This window comes from Python bivittatus, unplaced genomic scaffold, assembly GCF_059951505.1.
Source record: "Python bivittatus isolate LINGU-HERP-01145 unplaced genomic scaffold, Pbiv_v1 ctg000850_np1212, whole genome shotgun sequence".
NCBI classification, from domain to species: Eukaryota; Metazoa; Chordata; class Lepidosauria; order Squamata; family Pythonidae; genus Python; species Python bivittatus.
Genome location: NW_028277112.1, coordinates 60,014,666 through 60,034,762, shown reverse-complemented (window position 1 = coordinate 60,034,762; position 20,097 = coordinate 60,014,666). Strand labels below are relative to the sequence as shown.

General features: G+C 40.6%; 1 protein-coding gene across 6 annotated transcripts in view; it reads left to right on the top strand.

Annotated features, from left to right (window-relative positions):
* ZNF462 (zinc finger protein 462) overlaps positions 1 to 20,097 on the top strand; it is a 151,686-nt gene that overhangs the window by 125,277 nt on the left and 6,312 nt on the right. For all 6 annotated transcript variants that reach the window (XM_025163995.2, XM_025163993.2, XM_025163997.2 and 3 more), the window contains 5 exons: positions 881 to 1,136; positions 3,682 to 3,818; positions 12,190 to 12,413; positions 14,844 to 14,976; positions 19,012 to 19,126. In XM_025163995.2, the coding sequence (XP_025019763.2) occupies positions 881 to 1,136; positions 3,682 to 3,818; positions 12,190 to 12,413; positions 14,844 to 14,976; positions 19,012 to 19,126 (865 nt within the window). The remainder of the gene's footprint in view (positions 1 to 880; positions 1,137 to 3,681; positions 3,819 to 12,189; positions 12,414 to 14,843; positions 14,977 to 19,011; positions 19,127 to 20,097) is intronic.

The window sequence follows — 20,097 nt, the reverse complement described above, 5'->3', positions numbered from 1 at the left end:
TTCCGCCCAAAAACAAACTTGCAGCAAATAAAGAAATACTAATACTAGCATCAAATGTTTACAGTTCCAATTTGCAATCTGGCTGCAGTAATGTTTACTCTTTCAGTAGGTGGCAGCACTTGGCTGACCTTATCTGTGTTTGGAAGCTAAGCCAGGTTGGACTTGGTTAGCATGTGGACTACTTAGGGAATCCCAGGGCTTTGGGCTAGGTTGAAAGTTGAAAGAACATCGCAGCAGAAAGCAATGATAAACCATTTTTTAAACCATTTTTTTACTGCTGCCAAGAACATTCCATGCATTAACCATGAATCAACTTGAAAGAGGCTTTACCTTTTTGATTTGCCCTAACTGTAGTTTCCAGATCCACTTCAAGAGCAGTTTCATTTTTAATACACTGGAATAGGCTACACTATTGCTATAATGTGGATAAATACGGACAGCCACGTATTTATGAGTTAAATACGTATGCTCATGAGTTAAAGTTGATAAAACGCCCTGTGTGCTACTACTCATGCCACATACTTAACATTTAAACGTATGTTTAAACACCCTTTTTGGATCCAGTTTGCCCAAGTAGCAAATGAATACAATAAAACCATAATGTTGACGGCCAACTGTGTTAAAAAATAATTCAACCAATAGGAACCAGCATTCCTAGAACCAATGAAAAAAACCAGCAAAACAGCAGCATGGCCAGTGAAAAGCTTCAGTTCAATGCCAAGTAAAATACTGTAGTGCTGAGTTACAGATCCAGTGGGCAAGAAGACCCAGTTGATCTAGTATTGCAGTTAAATTATAAACTCAGATCCTTCTTTGTCCTTCCTTCCTTCTCTCCCTCTTTTGATGTTAAGGTTAAACAGTTGTTTACTTTCCCTTGCAGACTCTTCCTATTCGGAACCTCCAGATGTCCAGCAACAACTGAACCACTATCAGTCAGCAGCCTTGGCAAGGAACAATAACAACATTAGCCCCATCCCGCTTTCTGGAGGAGACCAGAAAGCTGAAGCCATCCTTAACTGTGAATTTTGTGAATTCTCTTCTGGTTACATTCAGAGCATTCGGCGTCATTATCGCGACAAACACGGAGGGAAGAAGTTGTTCAAGTGCAAAGACTGTTCATTTTACACAGGCTTTAAGTAAGTCGCTGTATGAGAGAGCTAAGGGTTATCCCTTTGCCAATCAAGCAGTTATTCAATTAATCCAGGCAACTTATAATAGTCTGTGGGAATGACCTTGGGAGACAGGAGGAAGAGCTGCAGCCTAGACAGTAGTCTGATAAGAGAAATCTGAGTCTGAAGGACAGATGGGTGCGGAGAAAGCATCTCAGGAGGGACCCTCCCTAGTTTTCGGGAGAGGAGAGGTACTTTCAGACTTGCAATATTCTGTTACTGTAACCTTACAATACAGGTAGTCCTCACTTAACAACCACAATGGGGACCAGGAAATTGGTTGTTAAGCAGGACAGTCATTAAGCAAGTCACCATGTGACTGGACCTGATTTTATAACCATTTTTACGATGGTCATAAAACTAATCACCACAATTGTAAAGCAAATCACATGGTTGTTAAGCAACTCCAGCTTCCCCAATTCATGTTTTTGCTGGAATTTGCTTACCGACCACGTGATTCGCTTAATGACCATCGTAAGAAGGTCGCAAATCATGATCATGTGACTAGGGGTTGGTGCAACGGTTTATGATGGTTGTAACTATGAGTACAGGTTGTAAAGCACTTTTTCCAAGGCCATCATAACTCAGAACCATCGGTAAATGAACGGTCGTTAAGTGAGGACTACCTGTAAAGATAGTGTTAGTACTCACAGTTGATGCTTCTTGTATGGACTCCCTTGAAGGGCCGACACAACTTATGTCAGTAGACCTACATTCCCTATATTTATGCCCTCTGTGTTGCAACTACAGCTTCCATATCTTGATGTATTCATCTCTTTATCTCCTATTTACACAGTGAGAAAAGAATAGCATGGGGTTATACTAAATATTGCAAACTCACCCACTTATTAGCTGTACTAAGATGTAATAAGGTTCTAGTCTTTGTTGTTGTGGAAAAGTAGGCAAAATATTTGCTGTATTGTACAACCCAATAAATATCTCCTCAGAAGGATATCATGCTGGATTCACCCCTAGATAAGTGACTACAGGATTGCAGTCTCAGTTTTAGAGATGAGTTAAGGGTAACTGTGACCCACACTGCTAGAAATGCCTGAATCTGAGGAATTTCTTCTGAGAACTGTAATTGAATTCATACGTAGAGGACAGCAAAAGTGTGCAAACCCATTTTTGCAAGAAGCATGTACACTTTTGTAAACAACTGCATGGGCTAGTCCTCGCAGATGACATGGTCCTGTACCCAAAAGCCATCACTCTGCAACACCAAAGACTGCAGCTGGGTCATGTAGAAATAGTCTAGGAGCCGCCTGCACTGCGCCTGTGCGTCTGTACCTTCAGTGAAGGTATGTGTGCGTGGGCTGGGAGGGGCTCTGCAAACCCAGCTCCTCCAACAGTGTTTTACCCTTAAAGTTAAAGTTGACATCTGCCCTGAAGGGAGAAGAATTTAGAAACTAGCCTAGGGGGATATAATAGTGGATTCTTATTGACTCTGTAGGGTTCTGCAGTCAGCAAAATCTTCCTTCTCTTAAGTTTTGAAATCCCTAAAAGTTTTACAGCTTTTCAAAAGAAACTTTACAAGTAGTTCCTGGAGTTTTCGGATAAAACTGTGAAAATGGAGTTACATTCTGTTGCGTTGCTGCCAAAGGGTTGTCCTTTTGGAGGAATGATGGGCTATTTAAATAATATGATCCTGCGGTTATTTTGCGTGATCCTAGTTTAGATATGATCTGTGTACAACTTGGGTAGCCTGTACTTTGAAAACAAAATGTTCTGCATCCGATACTATTCTCTGCATAAACACGTGTTGACAACAATGTGAGGTACGTACGCATATCTCAGGGGAATTTGGATGTCCCATTCCACTTGTATGAATGGATTGATATTATGAGTTAATGGATAAGTTTCTGATTTCAGGATAAATTCCTTTATTTCCTTGGAATGCCTTTCCATGGCCACACATGCCTACCCTGTTCTCTTTGGAATATGTGCCAGTTAATCTGTATTTTTGTCTTAAATACATTTGGAATTGGTGCCAGTGTAACATTGATTTACCTACTGAGTATTCAAATGTTCGTTAAAATAACCCTAATTAGGTTTAATCTGTGTTAATATTGGTTAACATAACGTTTAGCTCTACCTGAAAAAAGAGATGATCATTCTGTAGGTTGTTCCCAGCACCATTTAAGAAATCAAGTAAGAATGTGGCTGGGTACATTCACCAACCAAGATATAGTTTGCTTTCATTGTGGTTTGCTGAATAAGCAAAAAGCTAGTTGTACTAAGCCATAAACCGTGGTTTACAAAATAGTGTCTGGGTTGACACAAACCATTATTGTGTAATGTGATGCTGACCTAGCTTTTATTTGTACCAGTTCCTGGGAATGCTAAAACCCAACCTTCCTTAACTAGGAGAGATTTGTCTTGACAAATTTGTACAGCATGCCTCTAAATGTTGATATTTGTGGCTTCTGATGCAAAAGAATATTACTCTCAAAGGTTAATATTACTCGAAAGTCATTTGTCTGAGCCTGTGTACTACTCTCTGTGTTTGTAGATCTGCTTTTACTATGCATGTGGAAGCTGGGCATTCAGCAGTTCCGGAAGAAGGACCCAAAGATCTCCGTTGTCCTCTCTGTCTCTACCACACCAAATATAAACGGAACATGATTGACCATATTGTCCTTCATAGAGGTAAAGAACTTCACAAGTATGTCTCAGTGACCAGCCAAGGTCTTTGTATGTGGCTCCTCATTATTCACTGGAAAATATGGTGCCTAGGAAAGTACAAGAATTGCAGTATCTATCATCAGTTGTTAATTTTCAGCATCTGGATAACAGGGATGGCATAGGCATCTGGCTCAAAGCTCCTTTTTTCGTGTTCTAGATTTTCCTCTGACTATTATTGCTAAAAACCATTCACACAATTTCCCAGAATTTGAGACGGGAAGCATGTGAAAACATAATTTTAAAAAACTGTAAGAAAAGTTCCAAAACTCTCCTCAGAAGCCCAGAAATGAAAGACGACCCCTCACCCATGTACATGCCCTGTCCATTGTGGCTCCCAGCTCCCCAAAAGCTGCTTATTCCTGTGATAAGACAGAAACATGCAAAAGAAAGTATGCTGGTTTGCTGCCATCCGAGCCTCAGTGCTTTCTGAGTTTGTGCTTATGGTGAAGACTGTCATTACAAGCTCTGTAGATGTGTGCATCTCATAAAAATGCTCCTGTGATCCTGTTTCCATATCACCTTAGGCCTAGACTGTCTTTCTGTGCCTGGCCTCAGATCTTACCTGGTCTTTACAGAATTGGAAGCACTGAGCACACTGAGAAAGCAAAATAATATCTGATTCTCTTGGCTACAGATTTATATGCTCTGAAAAGACAGCTGCTTGGAGTCCTCTTGGCTGGGAACCCTGCCCACAGTTATCAGCCTTGATGCTTTGAGATGGTCTGTTGGCTATCAAAACCACATATCCATGTGTTGGGGTGGAATTCTGCTTTATTGCACGCTGAGCAGCGTTCCTCAGCAGGCTAGTGGCACCGAAGCAATGAGAGTAGCATGTGTCATCTCTCCAGGAGAAGATATTTTCCTTTTTGTGTTTCTGTTGCAGCATACATGGTGGCTTGCCACTTCTCCATAAGCTTCTGTTGCTTCTGAGAATTTGAATGGGGGAGGCAGGAAAGCTAGAATTTCTTCTACAGTCACTTTCTGACTGTGGAGGAAAAGCAGATCAATGACTTTCACAGATACCTTTTTGATAGCATCCAAAACAGGGGATCTCTTTGGTGTTCAAAATGCATGTAACAGAACCCTGAGGAAGCAGAAGCTGAGGAAACAGTTGCTGTCAGTTGAGCTTTAGCTCCATGGGAGTTACAGGGCCATGCAGCCAGATCCTGTGGGTCTCCCAAGCTTGCAGAAAGGGTTTTGAAGATTGAAGAGTGGGATTTGGGGAAAGGGGGAAAGTAGGAATATGAACTAGAACCAGTGTTGGACTTTATGTTATGCTTTCTGAAATGCAGATCTTGGCTCATCATAGGTTTCTTTTCTGCTGTTTCTATGTGGAATATGTTGCTGAAGAAACTCTTGAGTTACAAATACGTATGAATGGAGTAAGAGCCAGTTTGGTGTAGAGATTAAAGGCCCCAGGCTAGAAACCAGGAGGCTGTGAATTCCAGTCCTGCTTTAGATATGAAGCTAACTGGCTGACTTTGGGCCATCACACACACTCAGCCTTAGGAAGAAGGCAATAGCAAACCATTTCCAAAAATATCGCCAAGAAAACTTCATGGGCTTGTCCAGGCGTTTTCCAGGAATCAAGTTTGACTCAAAGGCACAAAAGTGAAACTGATAATCCCTGCTTTTTGCTTGTGGAAGATGATCTTTTTAGCTAAAAAATATTCATAATCCCCCTGAAATAAGAGTAGCAAAAAGGCATATTGGCCTGGTGAAGTGAGCTTATTTGCCAGCACCAAGGTCTTCCTTGTGATCCTCCTCTTAACGACCCCCTTCCTGTTTTGGAGATGTGACCAAGTTCCCCCATGGTTTGAAGATATACAGGTGAAACTCGAAAAATTAGAATATTGTGCAAATGTTCATTTATGTCAGTAAGGCAACTCAAAAGGTGAAACCAATATATGAGATAGACGCATTACATGCAAAGCGAGATATGTCAAGTCTTATTTTGGTATAATTGTGATGATTGTGGCATACAGCTTATGAAAACCCCAAATTCACAATCTCAGAAAATTAGAATAGTGTGAAAAGGTTCAATATTCTAGGCTCAAAGTGTCCCACTCTAATCAGCTAATGAATCCATAACACCTGCAAAGGGTTCCTGAGCCTTTAAATGGTCTCTCAGGCTGGTTCAGTAGGAATCACAAGCATGGGAAAGACTGCTGACCTGACAGTTGTGCAGAAAACCATCATTGACACCCTCCATAAGGAGGGAAAGCCCCAAAAGGTAATTGCAAAAGAGGTTGGATGTTCCCAAAGTGCTGTATCAAAGCACATCAATAGAAGGTTATGTGGAAGGGAAAAGTGTGGTAGAAAAAGGTGCACAAGCAGCAGGGGTGACCGCAGCCTGGAGAGGATTGTCAGGAAAAGGCCATTCAAAAGTATTGGGGACTTTCACAAGGAGTGGACTGAGGCTGGAGTTAGTGCATCAAGAGCCACCACACACAGACGGATCCTGGACATGGGCTTCAAATGTCGTATTCCTCTTGTCAAGCTGCTCCTGAACAACAAACAACGTCAGAAGCGTCTTGCCTGGGCTACAGAAAAAAAGAACTGGTCTGTTGCCCAGTGGTCCAAAGTCCTTTTTTCTGATGAGAGCAACTTTTGCATCTCATTTGGGAACCAAGGACCCAGAGTCTGGAGGAAGAATGGAGAGGCACGCAATGCACAATGCTTGAAGTCCAGTGTGAAGTTTCCACAGTCTCTGTTGATTTGGGGAGCCATGTCATCTGCTGGTGTTGGTCCACTGTGCTTCATTAAGTCCAGGGTCAACGCAGCCGTCTACCAGGAGATTTTGGAGCACTTCATGCTTCCTTCCGCAGATGAGCTTTATGGGGATGCTGACTTCATTTTCCAGCAGGACTTGGCACCTGCCCACACTGCCAAAAGTACCAAAACCTGGTTCAATGACCATGGGATTACTGTGCTTGATTGGCCAGCAAACTCGCCTGACCTGAACCCCATAGAGAATCTATGGGGCATTGCCAAGAGAAAGATGAGGGACATGAGACCAAACAATGCAGCGGAGCTGAAGGCCGCTATTGAAGCATCCTGGTCTTCCATAACACCTCAGCAGTGCCACAGGCTGATAGCATCCATGCCGTGCCGCATTGCGGCAGTCATTGCTGCAAAAGGGGCCCAAACCAAGTACTGAGTACATATGCATGCTTATACTTTGCAGAGGTCCGATATTGTTCTATTTCCAGTCCTTGTGTTATTGATGTCATGTAATATTCTAATTTTCTGAGATTGTGAATTTGGGGTTTTCATAAGCTGTACACCATAATCATCCCAATTATACCAAAGTAAGGCTTGACATATCTCGCTTTGCATGTAATGCGTCTATCTCATATATTGGTTTCACCTTTTGAGTTGCCTTACTGACATAAATGAACATTTGCACGATATTCTAATTTTTCGAGTTTCACCTGTATGTGTGCTTGCAGAATGGGTTTGGGACATTTTATTTATTCATATATGGCAGTTTTATATTTCTCAACTCTCAAGGCTCTGGGCAGTTAAAACTATAACTTATAGTTAAGCGAGGCATAAAAATCTAAAAAAAAAAAAAACCCTGAATAAAATCAGTGTAATATCAACAGCAGGGGAAAAAGGTGTCCTAGGTTTCACTTGGTTTTGGCTAATTATTTAGTAAATGTCATTCATCAGAGTAAAAAAAAATAAATATGAAGGATATTTTAAGCTAAGTAAGTCTTTACATGGAAGTCACTAGCAGTTGTGTTCTGTGCTGTATTGTTATATTAGCATTACAGAATCATGATCCTGGCAGATTTAGATGCAGATGCACTTGAAATATTATGAAGGATCAGCATACTATTTCCCTTTGTATTATAAAACCTCCTGAAAAACTTTCTTTTACTAATCATTGTATTCGGTGTGAGAACTAATTAGCAGACTGACATTATAAGCAAATAACAGAAAGTAATATCCAACATCAGTTTATGGTATAGTGTCGATCAGTACTTGTCGTAACTTGGGAAAAACTGATGTCATAACACTTAAGTGTTGTAGAGTCCCTACAAGTCTGAATCCATGTTGTAAAGCATGTTTCTAGCCATTTGCCAGTTCTTTGTAAACTGTAGTAAAGTTGGAGGTAGCTAATTTAGGTTCTGAGATTTTGTAAGATATTTTGCTTTTTTTTTTTCCCCGTGTCTGTTTCTGCGTTAGATTCATTTCCCAGTACAGATTGCCTCCTCCAAAAATCTCTTCCTACGAAGTCTTTTAGATGCCAAAATGATTCCCTAGTCTATGGGCTGGATGTCTGATAGACCCTCTGGATTCTAATTTTTCTGTCAGCTCTAACATTTGTTTTACTCAAATTAACTTTTTCTTGGGCAGTGTTGGGCTTCAGGGTTTAGTGACCATGATCACTAAATCCTGAAGCCCAGTGCTGCCCAACAGATACCAGCTGTGAAAGCCTATACCAGCATCATAACTTTTTCTTCTTTTGCCCCCAGCAAAGCCATGTTTGATTGAATATTTGAAGTTTTAGTTACAAACATTTCCCAGACACTAGCACTCATGATAACAACTTCATCTGGAATTCAGACAGGAAGCGTGCTCAGAAGCATACCCATTTTTTCAAGGAAATGGCAAACATCATTCAGATGGCATCACCAAACAACAAGTATTGACTGTTGTTTGGTGTGAAATTCGTTATTGCCTGATGTTCAGATTTTGTCAGCAAAACCGAAGGTTTACTGGATCTGATTTGCTTTTTTTGTTTGTTTGTTTTGCTCTGACAATCTGGGATTTCTGGCTCATGTGTCATTTACAAGATACAAGGAATGCTTAGGTTTTGTTGCAGTCTACGTGACGTTAGGCAAGTGGTTCCCAATTTCTAGTGGTTCCACTAGAGTCCTTCAGGAAATCCAAGGGTGCCTACATATGTTTATGGCTGAAATCTCAGAAGATTGTTAAATCTTGCAAGATTTAGGTATTTTCACCCACAATCACATGTATTAGGTAATCTCCCAGGATTTCAAACCCTGAAGTTTTGGAAGTAGGGAGAGAGGAAAAATGGCCATAGCACTTGAGGGTCATATTCTCTTTTCTTTCTTGGTTTTAGAATAGCTGCCTTCCGGTGGAAATCATAAACAGTTATGAGTTGAAATATGTGCCAGAAAAATTTGGTAGGTGGGGCTTGGGAATAGAATGCATACCTTCCGTTTCCATTCAGATCCAATTAAGATACGATGTAGAATTTCCGATGAAGCTTAGGAAGTTTTATAGTCAGAGTTTAGGGATGCGTGGGGAGGCAAACAAGGATCTCATAGAAAAGGTTACAGTCTGTTTCTCATTAAACAGGATGTTATCAGTCTGCCTAAGCCAGTACCGAGCTGCTTGATTCAGTCATTCAACTGGAACACCAACCTAAGCGTGGTTTCAACTTATCTCATAGGGGCCTAGTGGGAGTGGGATTCTGCGTACTTTACAAAGCTTTGTGGGGCGATTTTTAAAGTAGTTGTTGCATGGTTGCAGTGGTGGTAAGGAATTACTTCTGGCTTGTAAACGAGCGTGCTTTTCCTAACAAACTAACCTCTTGGAATCCTTTGGCACACTTATCCTCAGTGCTGTAGAAATGCTAATCCTCAGCCAAAGGTTAAAGCTTTTTCATTTAGTCCAGATAATGTAATTAGCTGGCACCTCCTCATAAATAATTTTATCCGGTCTTTGAATAAATGCCCTGACATTTTTCCAGTACTTCATGCAGTTTACCAAATAAAATATGCCTGAGGCCTTTAATTTTTTTTTTTTTTAAATCTCTGTGTTACTATTTCACATTGGCCAGCAGAAGAAAAATGATGGTTATTTAAAGGTGTGAGGACTTTTTTCCCCTCACCTGCTGTTGCTTTTTTTTCCCCCAGGGACACTTACTGTGCTGGGCATCAGTGCTTTGATTTTTCAAAGATTAGGTGAAGATAATAATTTCAGCATTATTTGAGGCAAACCTAACTACGTATTTACCATTGAAAATTTCTTAATATTGTTTTTCTCCACCCAAATTAAATTCACAGGAACAATTCCTATGCAGGTGTAGACGACAAATAAGAAATTCAGATTACACAGATCATAATCTGAAAACAAAGGTGCATTTGACAGCGGACTAAGAACTCTCTGATTTAAGGACTGCAATTGCACAAGGAAAAGCCCCATGCATTCCGTTTTAACCCAGTTCAGACAGTTATAGAGCGAGCTCTGCAGTCACTGTGGCAAGGAGGAGCAAACATACAACCCTCTTCTCTTCCGTGCACAGAAAATGCATTGTGTGAATCACTTATGTCATGCTCTGATTCAGGCTGATCTTACCCTGGGAGAGAGCACAGAAAGATGGACCTAGAGTGCTTGTGTCACACGTGACATGAGGTGTGATGATGGGACAAACCAAGCACCCGTCCTGTCTGCTGCCCAGTAAATGTTTGATCTGGCCCTTTGTGAATTACAATTAGTCTCTTTAAACCAGTGTTGTCCAAACTTGGCCACTTTAAGATGAGTGGACTTCAAAACCCAGAATTCCCCATCCAGCCATTCTGGCTGGGGAATTCTGGGAGTTGAAGTCCACTCATCTTAAAGTGGCCAAGTTTGGACAACACTGATTTAAACCCTTCCTGTAAGCTACTTCTCAGACAACTGATTATCTGCATAGATGCCATGGTTCCATAGGAGATAGTATGCTGGGACATGACATTTTTGAAAAAATGCTGCTGCCTGACTATAAACTCTCACACTATTTGGGACTGCAGCACGATCCAATAATACCTTCTTTATCCGGCTTCTTTCAAAAGATGAACATCATTCGCCGTCTTTTCCACTGGGCGTGCCTGGTAGCCTGCTCGCCTGTGTATTTGCTTATTTGCTTGTTTATTTTATCCCAATGCTTGTCCTAGAACTAGTTTGCATAACTATTAAACTTTTAAGCATTTTCCTACGAGTTTCAACTTTCACTTCTTCCAAGCAGCAGCACGATTCAAACCAATTAAAGCACACTCATTTTTTCATTGTATGAAATGCCTCTATTTTGTCTTAGGAGTTGCACACACTTTTTTTCTTTTTCTTTTGTCTTTTTTGATACCGAAAACGTGAGAAACAGATGCACGTTCTTGAGAATAAGCAGCAAGAATTATTTGCTGTGTATTTTTTCTGCAGCTCTCCACATCCTTCCACCAAACAGGGAGGAGGAAAGGAAAGGGAAGTTCTGTTGTGCGAGCGGAAATTCACTTGCGTGAAATTGGTTGGTTTCAAAGTGTCCTTCTGCTTGCTGGTTCTTTTGAAGCTCATTCTAAGTAGTTGCTCTTCATCTTGATACCTACAATGGGGATTTCTGAAACACCTTAAAGATGATAACACATTTCCCCATTTGATCAGATGCCTGAAGGGTTATCTTCAGTTGACAAATATACACAGATGAAGAAGTAGAGGGGAAAAGCTTGTGTTGAGAATGATCAAGGAACAATGGAATGCAAAAAATAAAATCTGACAAATTTGAGTAGATCATTTTATGCAAAAAGAAAAAAGCACAGTAACCACTCATTGCAACAATAATTGACGATATAAATTCTTAACATTGCTAACCAAACATCTGTTATAGGATAGAAGCTGTTGCCCTTGTTCTGTCCATATAAATAAAGTCAAATTTTATTATTTCTGATTCAGCTGCTATGTACTAACATCCAGTTTCAAGTTCTTCAGCTGGAGAATAATAGCTTTCAGGCTAGCAATAGTATGTAACAGAAGTAGAAATGTTCTCCTACAACAACTTTAAAGTCAAATGTAACCAGTTAATATGTTTATTGCTTCACTTTGCTCTGCTACTCCCCATCTCTTTTTTAGACAAATGGAACCAGCAGCATTTGGGAACACTTCCCGTTTTTCAGGGCTGTCTTTTGGGAATCAAGGCTAGAACCAAAAAAAAAAAAAGTGAATAGTCTTTGAATTACCTATTCTATCTCTCATGAAGGAATTGGCTTTAAGATTCATTAACTAACTGGGTAATCTGATGCATGTCTACTCAGAAGTAACAAGTTCAGTGAAATTTACTCCCAAGGTTACAGCCTGGGCATATTTGCAAAACAAGAACTGTATCTTATTTCACGTGGCCGTCATGGGAATGGGATAAGAAAATGGGTAAAGCGTGGAGTTTGTATGACAAACACTACAAAAATAAGTGGATAGCTTTGACAGACATTATGGAGGAAGAGTAAAATGGCACTGAAGTGACCATCCCTGGGCATGCCCAAGCATCTGGAGAAATAGCAGTGCGCTGTCCTTGTTAATGGCCCTTCTCCTACCATCTCTTTTTGCCCAATAGAAGAGCGAGTGGTCCCCATAGAAGTATGCCGTTCCAAGCTGTCCAAATATTTGCAGGGAGTTGTTTTCCGCTGTGACAAGTGCACCTTCACCTGTTCCAGCGATGAGAGTCTGCAGCAGCACATAGAGAAGCACAATGAGCTGAGACCTTACAAATGCCAGCTCTGCTACTATGAGACCAAGCACACGGATGAGCTCGATGCGCACCTTCGAGAGGAGCATAAGGTGAGTGGCTGCTTCTACTCACGTGCCTTCAGGAAAAAAGCTTTCTCCTTACTTGAGACCAATTTTAATTGGCCAGCATCTTCTAAAGGACATCGTTTTCCCATAGTTAAGGGAGTCATTGCCACACAGTTCAGGTGCTAGGCTCTGGGCTTTTAAAATGGTATTAGAGGTAAAGAAATAGAGAAGAAAAATCTATCAGGAATTGTTAGGCAAAAGAAGTACAACCTGCAGTTAAGTGTTGCACTGGGGAGACCTCATTCCATTTCCCTCATCTTGGTTTTCTGAGTTTACACTCCAGTCAGCATTCTAGGTCAGTGGAGCTGATTAATACCTCGTTGAACTTTTCCTTTTTGGTTTTTAAAAAAATCTTCTGCCCTCTTTTTTTCCCCAAACAAATGTTTCCCTTCTATAAAAAGTTGAGCCTGAGTGAATTTTACTCTCTGCTGAAAGTGCATCTTTACTCAGTAAATTTGCTCTTAATTTATGGCAGGTGCATGCAGAAAATAGATTGGCATAAATCAATCACGGTTTTCTGATTACCAGTTGTTTAACAGCAACAACTCCAGAAAAAGTTCCCCTCCTGTTCTAAATTGGGCTGCTGTGATAAAATAAGCTTGGATGGAAAACCAAGAATAGATTCTTGCATAACTTGACCGTGTGCTAGTTTCTAATACAAAGGAACAAATTCTGTTGCTGAGCGTCTTGAGTGTTGGCTTTATTCTTCACATTCAAATGTAGGAGCTTCCTGAGTCACCGGTGTGCATCTGATTCAGATGATGAGCTTCCAGGAATTCTAACTAAAAAAGGTTCTTTTAAATAGTAGAAAAGGCAAAAGATGGAAAGCCTAAACTCTCAGCCACTATGATTCATCAGATGACAAGATGGAGCCTCTTCTTTTCAGAAGCTCTCTGCCTCTGAATGGTAGAAGAAGACAGGCAGTCAGGATGAGCTCTGGCATGCCATTGCAAGCAGCGGACAGTTATAAGGGTCTGTGCACATGTTTGTTTAATTCTACGCTCATTAAGATACAAAGTGAAATACAAAATTCCAGATGGTTACATGATATATGATAGAGGAGGGTGTTCTGTATTCACCATCCTTGTCCAAGCTGTCCTGCCAATGTTTTGTTAGCAGGTGTTTCATCCCGGAGTGTCACAACATTTGGCTGGCAAAATGTATAACTTGAGTTCTGTTATAAAGCATGCAGCAAATGGCCTCACTGCAAAATTAATTGTACAGAGGACTACATTCATTCCTATCTGACCCTATAATAATGATGTAGGACTACATCAAATACATTCTGCTTAATTAAATAATTTGTGGAGTGAGGAGGAGGATGATTCAAACTGGTCAAACTGTGGTTGATAGTTTTTCCCCCCCTCCTCCTGCCAGAATCATCCAGTGACTAGATTGAAGGATGGTCTCTTTAGTTCTCATGCCTTGTTCTTTCTCAAGGTATGTGCAGGGCCCCACGTTTTCACCATTCCCTCCCCATGATGGCTGTGTAGGGTGAAGAGTCAGCCACATTGTAAGAGGCAGAGGTATTGGTTGTACTGACATGAGGAATAAGAGGCACCCTTGGAAATCCAGTCATTATGCACAGTGTTTAATTCATTGATCAATCAATCTGGGGAGGTCTACATACCCTCTCAGTTTGCTCAATATCTTGACTGTGCTACAACATGGAAAATCAGAATGTGCATGTCCCCTTCCTGCTCCATCCTAGAGAAAGCTATCAGTGGTGTGTGTTTGTTTACAGAATTTATAGGGCTGCCCAACTCAAACGCTGCAACTCTGGGTGGCATACAGTAGTCCCCAAAATCAAAACAAGATGAACACTTTTAATTAAAATTCAAGTGATTAATAGGCAGCCAGAAACTTGCATTCATACCTCACTCCAAAAGGGAACTCCAGTCATCCCAGCCCCAAAGTCCAAGGAGAAAACACTTTTTTACTGCCTTTCTGAAGGCCAACAGGGTTGAGGCCAACTGTATCTTAGGGGCAAATTGTTCCAGAGGGCATTGTTTCTCTTATCTCTGTCTTCTTTCATCAGCACTTTCATCTTTTCTAGAAAGGACAAAAGTAAGCCCTGCCAGAAGAAACCATCTGTCTTTGTTATTTAACATTTTTCAGATCTTCAAATCTTTGCTTTGTTCCTTTGGAGAAGATTCCCTGTTGTTGAATAGTAAGAAGAGTATTGATCTATGGAATTTCAAGCATACATAGCGTATCCCAGCCTTCCTCAACCTGTTGCTTCTATACAAGGCCATGCAGTGATTGGACTCAATTCCCTAAGGTGCTCCCAAGCATATTGAAGCATCTGGGTGCCCTCTCTGGCTGCCATGTGCTCCCAGGAAAACAAGCAACTGCCTTAAAGAGTTGCAGTCAGTGCAGTTTTGCAAAAACACTGTATTGTTTTCTTCCCCAAAGGTGAGTCGCAATTTTGAGCTGGTTGGACGGGTTAACTTAGATCAGTTGGAACAAATGAAAGGAAAAGAGGAGAGCTCCAGCAGTGATGAGGAAGAAAAGGACGAGGAGATGAGCCCCAAGACAGAAGAGAGAGGTCAGTGTTGTGGTTGTCTTGCTTAATTTTCCATCCAGCAGTCCCAGTGAGAAACACTTGAAAGCTTCCAGTCTTACTAAGATGCAAACTGACTTGCCTCTCCTCCAAACAGGAGCCTGTTCAAAGGACAGTTTGTTCAGGCAACCTTTACAGTCAGTCCATCATTCCAAGAATACATCATCATGTTTTTTGCGACAGTCCAGGTATAATATATCCCAAATTCCTTATAAATAGATGTCAGATTTGAGGAGTTTAATTAAACATTCACATCTTTGAAGCTTAACTTCCCCCCATGGATCTGGTCTTTTGTAGTAGTAATATTTCAACAAAAAGAAACTACGAGTGGGCACAACCACAATATATGTCCTAATGTACCTGTGTTTCTTAAACAATTATTAATTCCATGCAAATGCCTGGGGGGAAATATGTTTGTGTAACACCAGAAAGATGATGTTGATACCAGGTGAGCTTTATTTGTGAGAAAAAAAGGGAAAACAAGGGGCTGTGACTGAGGACATTGTCTAAAGGACTTGCTATCTGTCTGTTATGTCTTCTTTTCACCTGAAGCATGCCCATTTCTGCAGCTTCCTACACTGCTGATTTCTGTAAATAAAGAATTTGATAATCTCCAAGAGCAGGCAGGCAAAGTGAAACCACAACCTGATTCACTGGGATTTCACATATGCCAATTCATTTACGTTTGCAACGCCAACATAAGGGAATCCATTGTCAATAATAACAATATCATCCTTGTCTTGTTACGTTCCAGTCTTAGCTAATCTTGACTAATAGCCATTGATAGACCTGTTCTCCATAAACACAAGTCTCAATATTTATTTATTTTTATTTCATTTTATATGGCTACCCATCTCATATGCATGACTCTGGGCGGTTAACAAAAACAGAATACAAACATAATAAACAACAGAGATTAAAAACAATAGAAATAGCATAAAATAGCATAGCAATCGAGAGCGCTCACTTAACACAACTATGACCAAGAAATGGGCTCAGCCATACTATCAGGGCCCCAAGGCTTGATGGCAAAACCAGATTTTCAGTGCTCTACGACACTGGGTTGGGTCAAGTTTAATCTCTGGGGGAACAATGTTCCAGAGAATGGACACCATGGTAGAAAAGGCTTTCTTCCTGAGCCCCACCAGATGGCACTTTCTCATGGACAGGACCTGGAACATGCCTCTCCTGTTAGATCTCCACAAGATGGGTAGACACCACTGGGGAGAGATAGTCCTGTAGGTAGCCCATCCCACCCCCAAGACATAAAGAGCTTTAAAAGATAACCATTAACACCTTGAATTGCACCTGGAAGCATGCTGGTAGCCAGTGCAGCTTGCAGAGCAGAGGTGTCACATGTGCTGAATGACTGGCACCATAATTGGCTGTGCTGCCACATTTTGCACCAGCTAAAGCTTCTGAATACTCTTCAAGGGCAGCCCCATGTAGAGTGCATTGCAGTAATCCAAGTGGGAGGTGACTAAGGCATGAGTGACTGTGAGCAGGGCCTCCCAGTCCAGAAACAGGTGCAGCTGATGCACAACATGAAGCTATGCAAAGGACCTCCTGGCCATGGCTGCCACCTGCTCTTCGAATAGGAACTGCAAGTTCAGGAAGACCCTCAAATTGCACACAGGATCTGTCTGGGGTAGTGCAATCCCATCCAGAACAAGAGATGGGAAGTCCCCAGAACCAGGGGGTCCTAAAACCCGAAGCCACTCAGTCTTACTAGGGTTGAGCTGAAGCCTGTGGTTCCAATATTACTCACATTATCTCTTTTATAAAGATTTTCCAGTACTGTGCCCTTCATAAAACTCTGAATTAGAGAAAGCTCGAGAACACCAGGAAAAATAAATTGTAAAATGATGGAGCTATATCTACTCAGAGTTTATTTTTAACAACAAAATTTGTGTGTAAAACTGCAGCCAGCCTTCCCCTTTCGCTCCAAAAATTTGCTTATTTTGAGGACCAAACTGTGAAGCAGAGAAAGATTGACATTTGGGGAAATTAAAAAAAAATTAACCTCAAAAGAACAAGAAGTCTTCTTTTTTAAAAAAAAAAAAAAAACTGCTTGAGGATAGTTTAAATTGGCCTGGCTTGGATTTCTGAGGATTGTAGTCCAATATCCTCTGGAACAAAAACTGGTTTAAACAATCTATGTGTTTGGGAAAGTCTTGGGAAGAAGTTGACAGTGTTTCTTCCAGTCCAAAAAAACCTGCCGAGAAAGAAGGGCATACAATGTATGTGTATGAGATCACACAGAAAAGCAAAAGAGAGATTGTCAGTGGGTTAGGTGGGCTCCTGAGTTGTGTACAGTATTAAAAAAAAAAGTGGAAATGAGGCAAGCTGAGATCAGCAGTAAATGAAGCAAAATCGAAATGTTTTTCATTATGTACTTTGAGAGGACTCTGGGAAGCAAAAGACATTGGCATTCTGTTGTTCTTTTTACTCAGGATAATCCCCACTACAGAATTAATGCTTGGAGCAGATGGTACTGTCTCATTTTCAGTGAAAAGAATCAAACAAGATAGTCCAAGTAATTATTTTTAATGGCCTGTGTGGCAATCGTCTTAATTTTGTGAGAAAACATTTCATCTTTTGTTTGGCAGACAGCTCTCTTGTTCACACTGGTCCCGCGTTTCAGCCCAGAGGAATGTCCACTGTGATTTCAGGGTCTTGGGAATGCTCCATTATATTCTGCAGAACAACATCCAGCCAAAGCTTTAGCCCATAATTAGTGCTTCTCCCGTTAGAATCAGTGGGAAATATTTGGCTAGTCTACGCTTGAAGTGTTGATTGGCAGGGCATTCTCAGATTAATAAATGCTTTTATTGAGTGTTATCCTCTACAAGGAATGCCTTCCATATAGGTGGAGATCCCATGGCCGCAAGGCTATGGCTCTGATCCATCACTGACCTGTGGCGTAAACGTCATCCATTTCAGTGGAATCAAATTGCAGTCTGTAATTCAGAGCAAGACTACCTGCCCCTTCCTTTCCAGTGAAAAAAGGATGCTCGCAGAACACTAGAACCTATTTGGTTTTCCTAAATGTACAAGTAAATTTAGCCCCAATGAACTCATGAAAATCATATTTTTCTGAGTGTCTCTTCAATCATGATAACAATAGGTTCATTCACAAGTAACATTAAGTCAGTAGTGTTGGCTTATTTGATTTGCTGTGAACCAGCATCTATTTTTCACAAGACAAAGATGTCAACTGTTAGGCGCTTTCTGTATTTTTGTATATTCTGTGCCTGGATCATTGTAATGTACAAAGCAATTCATACAAGTGGAAAGAGTTATCTTTAGAGAACTTTAATTTCCATATAAAATAACAATCCCAGAGGTTATGAGGGATCAGCTAACGATAGTTAAAGTAGTTGAGCTATGACAGTGAAATCATGCCTTTAGAACCTAGAATTATTTTCAAGAGTATTAAGTTAAAGGATGACTTAGAACAATGACACAGATACAATGGATAATGTACAGTGGTGCCTTGTACAGCGGTCTACAAATATGTAGCTTTGGATCATGTTCCTCAATGAACATATAATGTTTTTGACTCATTTGTTTAATTGGGTTTTCTGTATCTAGTTTTAGGACTTGTGTGGAGAACAGATCACATTTTAAGTCATATTTGTGCAGAAATATTGAATATTCAAAAGAGTTTGCAACTTTTAAGCACCACTGTAGATATAAAGAGTGGAAGACAAGACTGGTAAATCTGAAACGTTCTATTCATGAAATGAAATGTTACCATTTCTCAAATACCATTAAACAAAATCTGGCCTCTCCATATATGCCTCAAAGAGAACTGCAGTGCTCACATTCTTTGCTAAAAGAAAATGTCCATCTATCGGGATATTGGATTCCCATCTCAGAATCCTTTTTAAGAAAATTTTGTGATGTGTATTACGTTGGACTTCAACACTAATTTCACTTTCTGCCTTCTGCCTCCTTAATAGAACTTTGGCTTATATTTAAGATTAATATGTGTGTATGTGCTTCTTTTCCTCCAAGGGGCCATGAGGTTTTCAGAACATGGTCCTCCTGAAAAACGCTTCCCTTGTGAATTTTGTGGGCGAACATTTTCTGAAGGCTCTGAATGGGAACGACATGTACTGAGACATGGCATGTAAGTGGATCCAGAACCTACCACTCCTTACAATCAAAGGGAAGAATAGTGCTTTTCCCCAGTGCATATTATGAAGCAAATAATACAAACAAAACATCTTTATTGTCAGCCAGTTAGACAAAGATAAATTAATGCTGACTGTGGGTTTCTGAAATCAGGTTGGATTCTGACCATAAAATAATGATTCAAGTTGTTGATGAGGTATACAGGTAAAAGCAAGGATCGGTCAGAAGAAACCAAAAAAGGAACAGAGATGGCCAGAACAATGGAAATTGACTGCAGGACCAGAAAACATGAAAAAAAGGAGAATTTTGAGAGGATGTTCACAATTTTCTCCCTACTCTTCCCAAATTTGGGACTACCACTTTATCACCGCTCATGGATACCAGGTTAAGAGAGGTTCAGTAGAATTTTTGGGCAGGAGAATCGTAGAACCTTTGAGTTGGAAGAGGCCATTTAAGCTAATGAGTCCAATCCCTCCCCGAGTGCAGGTACCCAAGTTAAAGAATCCCCACCTGATGGCTGTCTAGCGGCTGCTTTAATGCATCTAGCAAAGGAGAACCTCTCAGGATAAATATTCCTGCTATTGAATTGTTCTTACAGTTAGTTCTTTTTGGAATCTGCCTTCTGGTAATTTCAGTCCATAATTCTGTCTCCTGCAGAATGACAGAGAAGAGGTCTTAAACTTCTTCTAGGTGATGTCCTTTCAAGCATTTGAAGATTCCAGTTGTTTCCTCCTTAGTCTTCTCTTTTCAAGACTACACATACCCTTTTCTTCATAATATTTAGTTTCTATTTTCCTAATCATTACTGTTCTCCTTCTCGGAACCTGAAGCAGAACTAGGCACAATGTTCAAGGTCGTGTCTGACCAATCCAGCATTAAGAGGAACAATTACTTTCCATGATTTGGAAACTAGATTTCTGCCTTTTTTGCCAGCAGATCACACTGCTGGCTCATATTCAAGTAGCA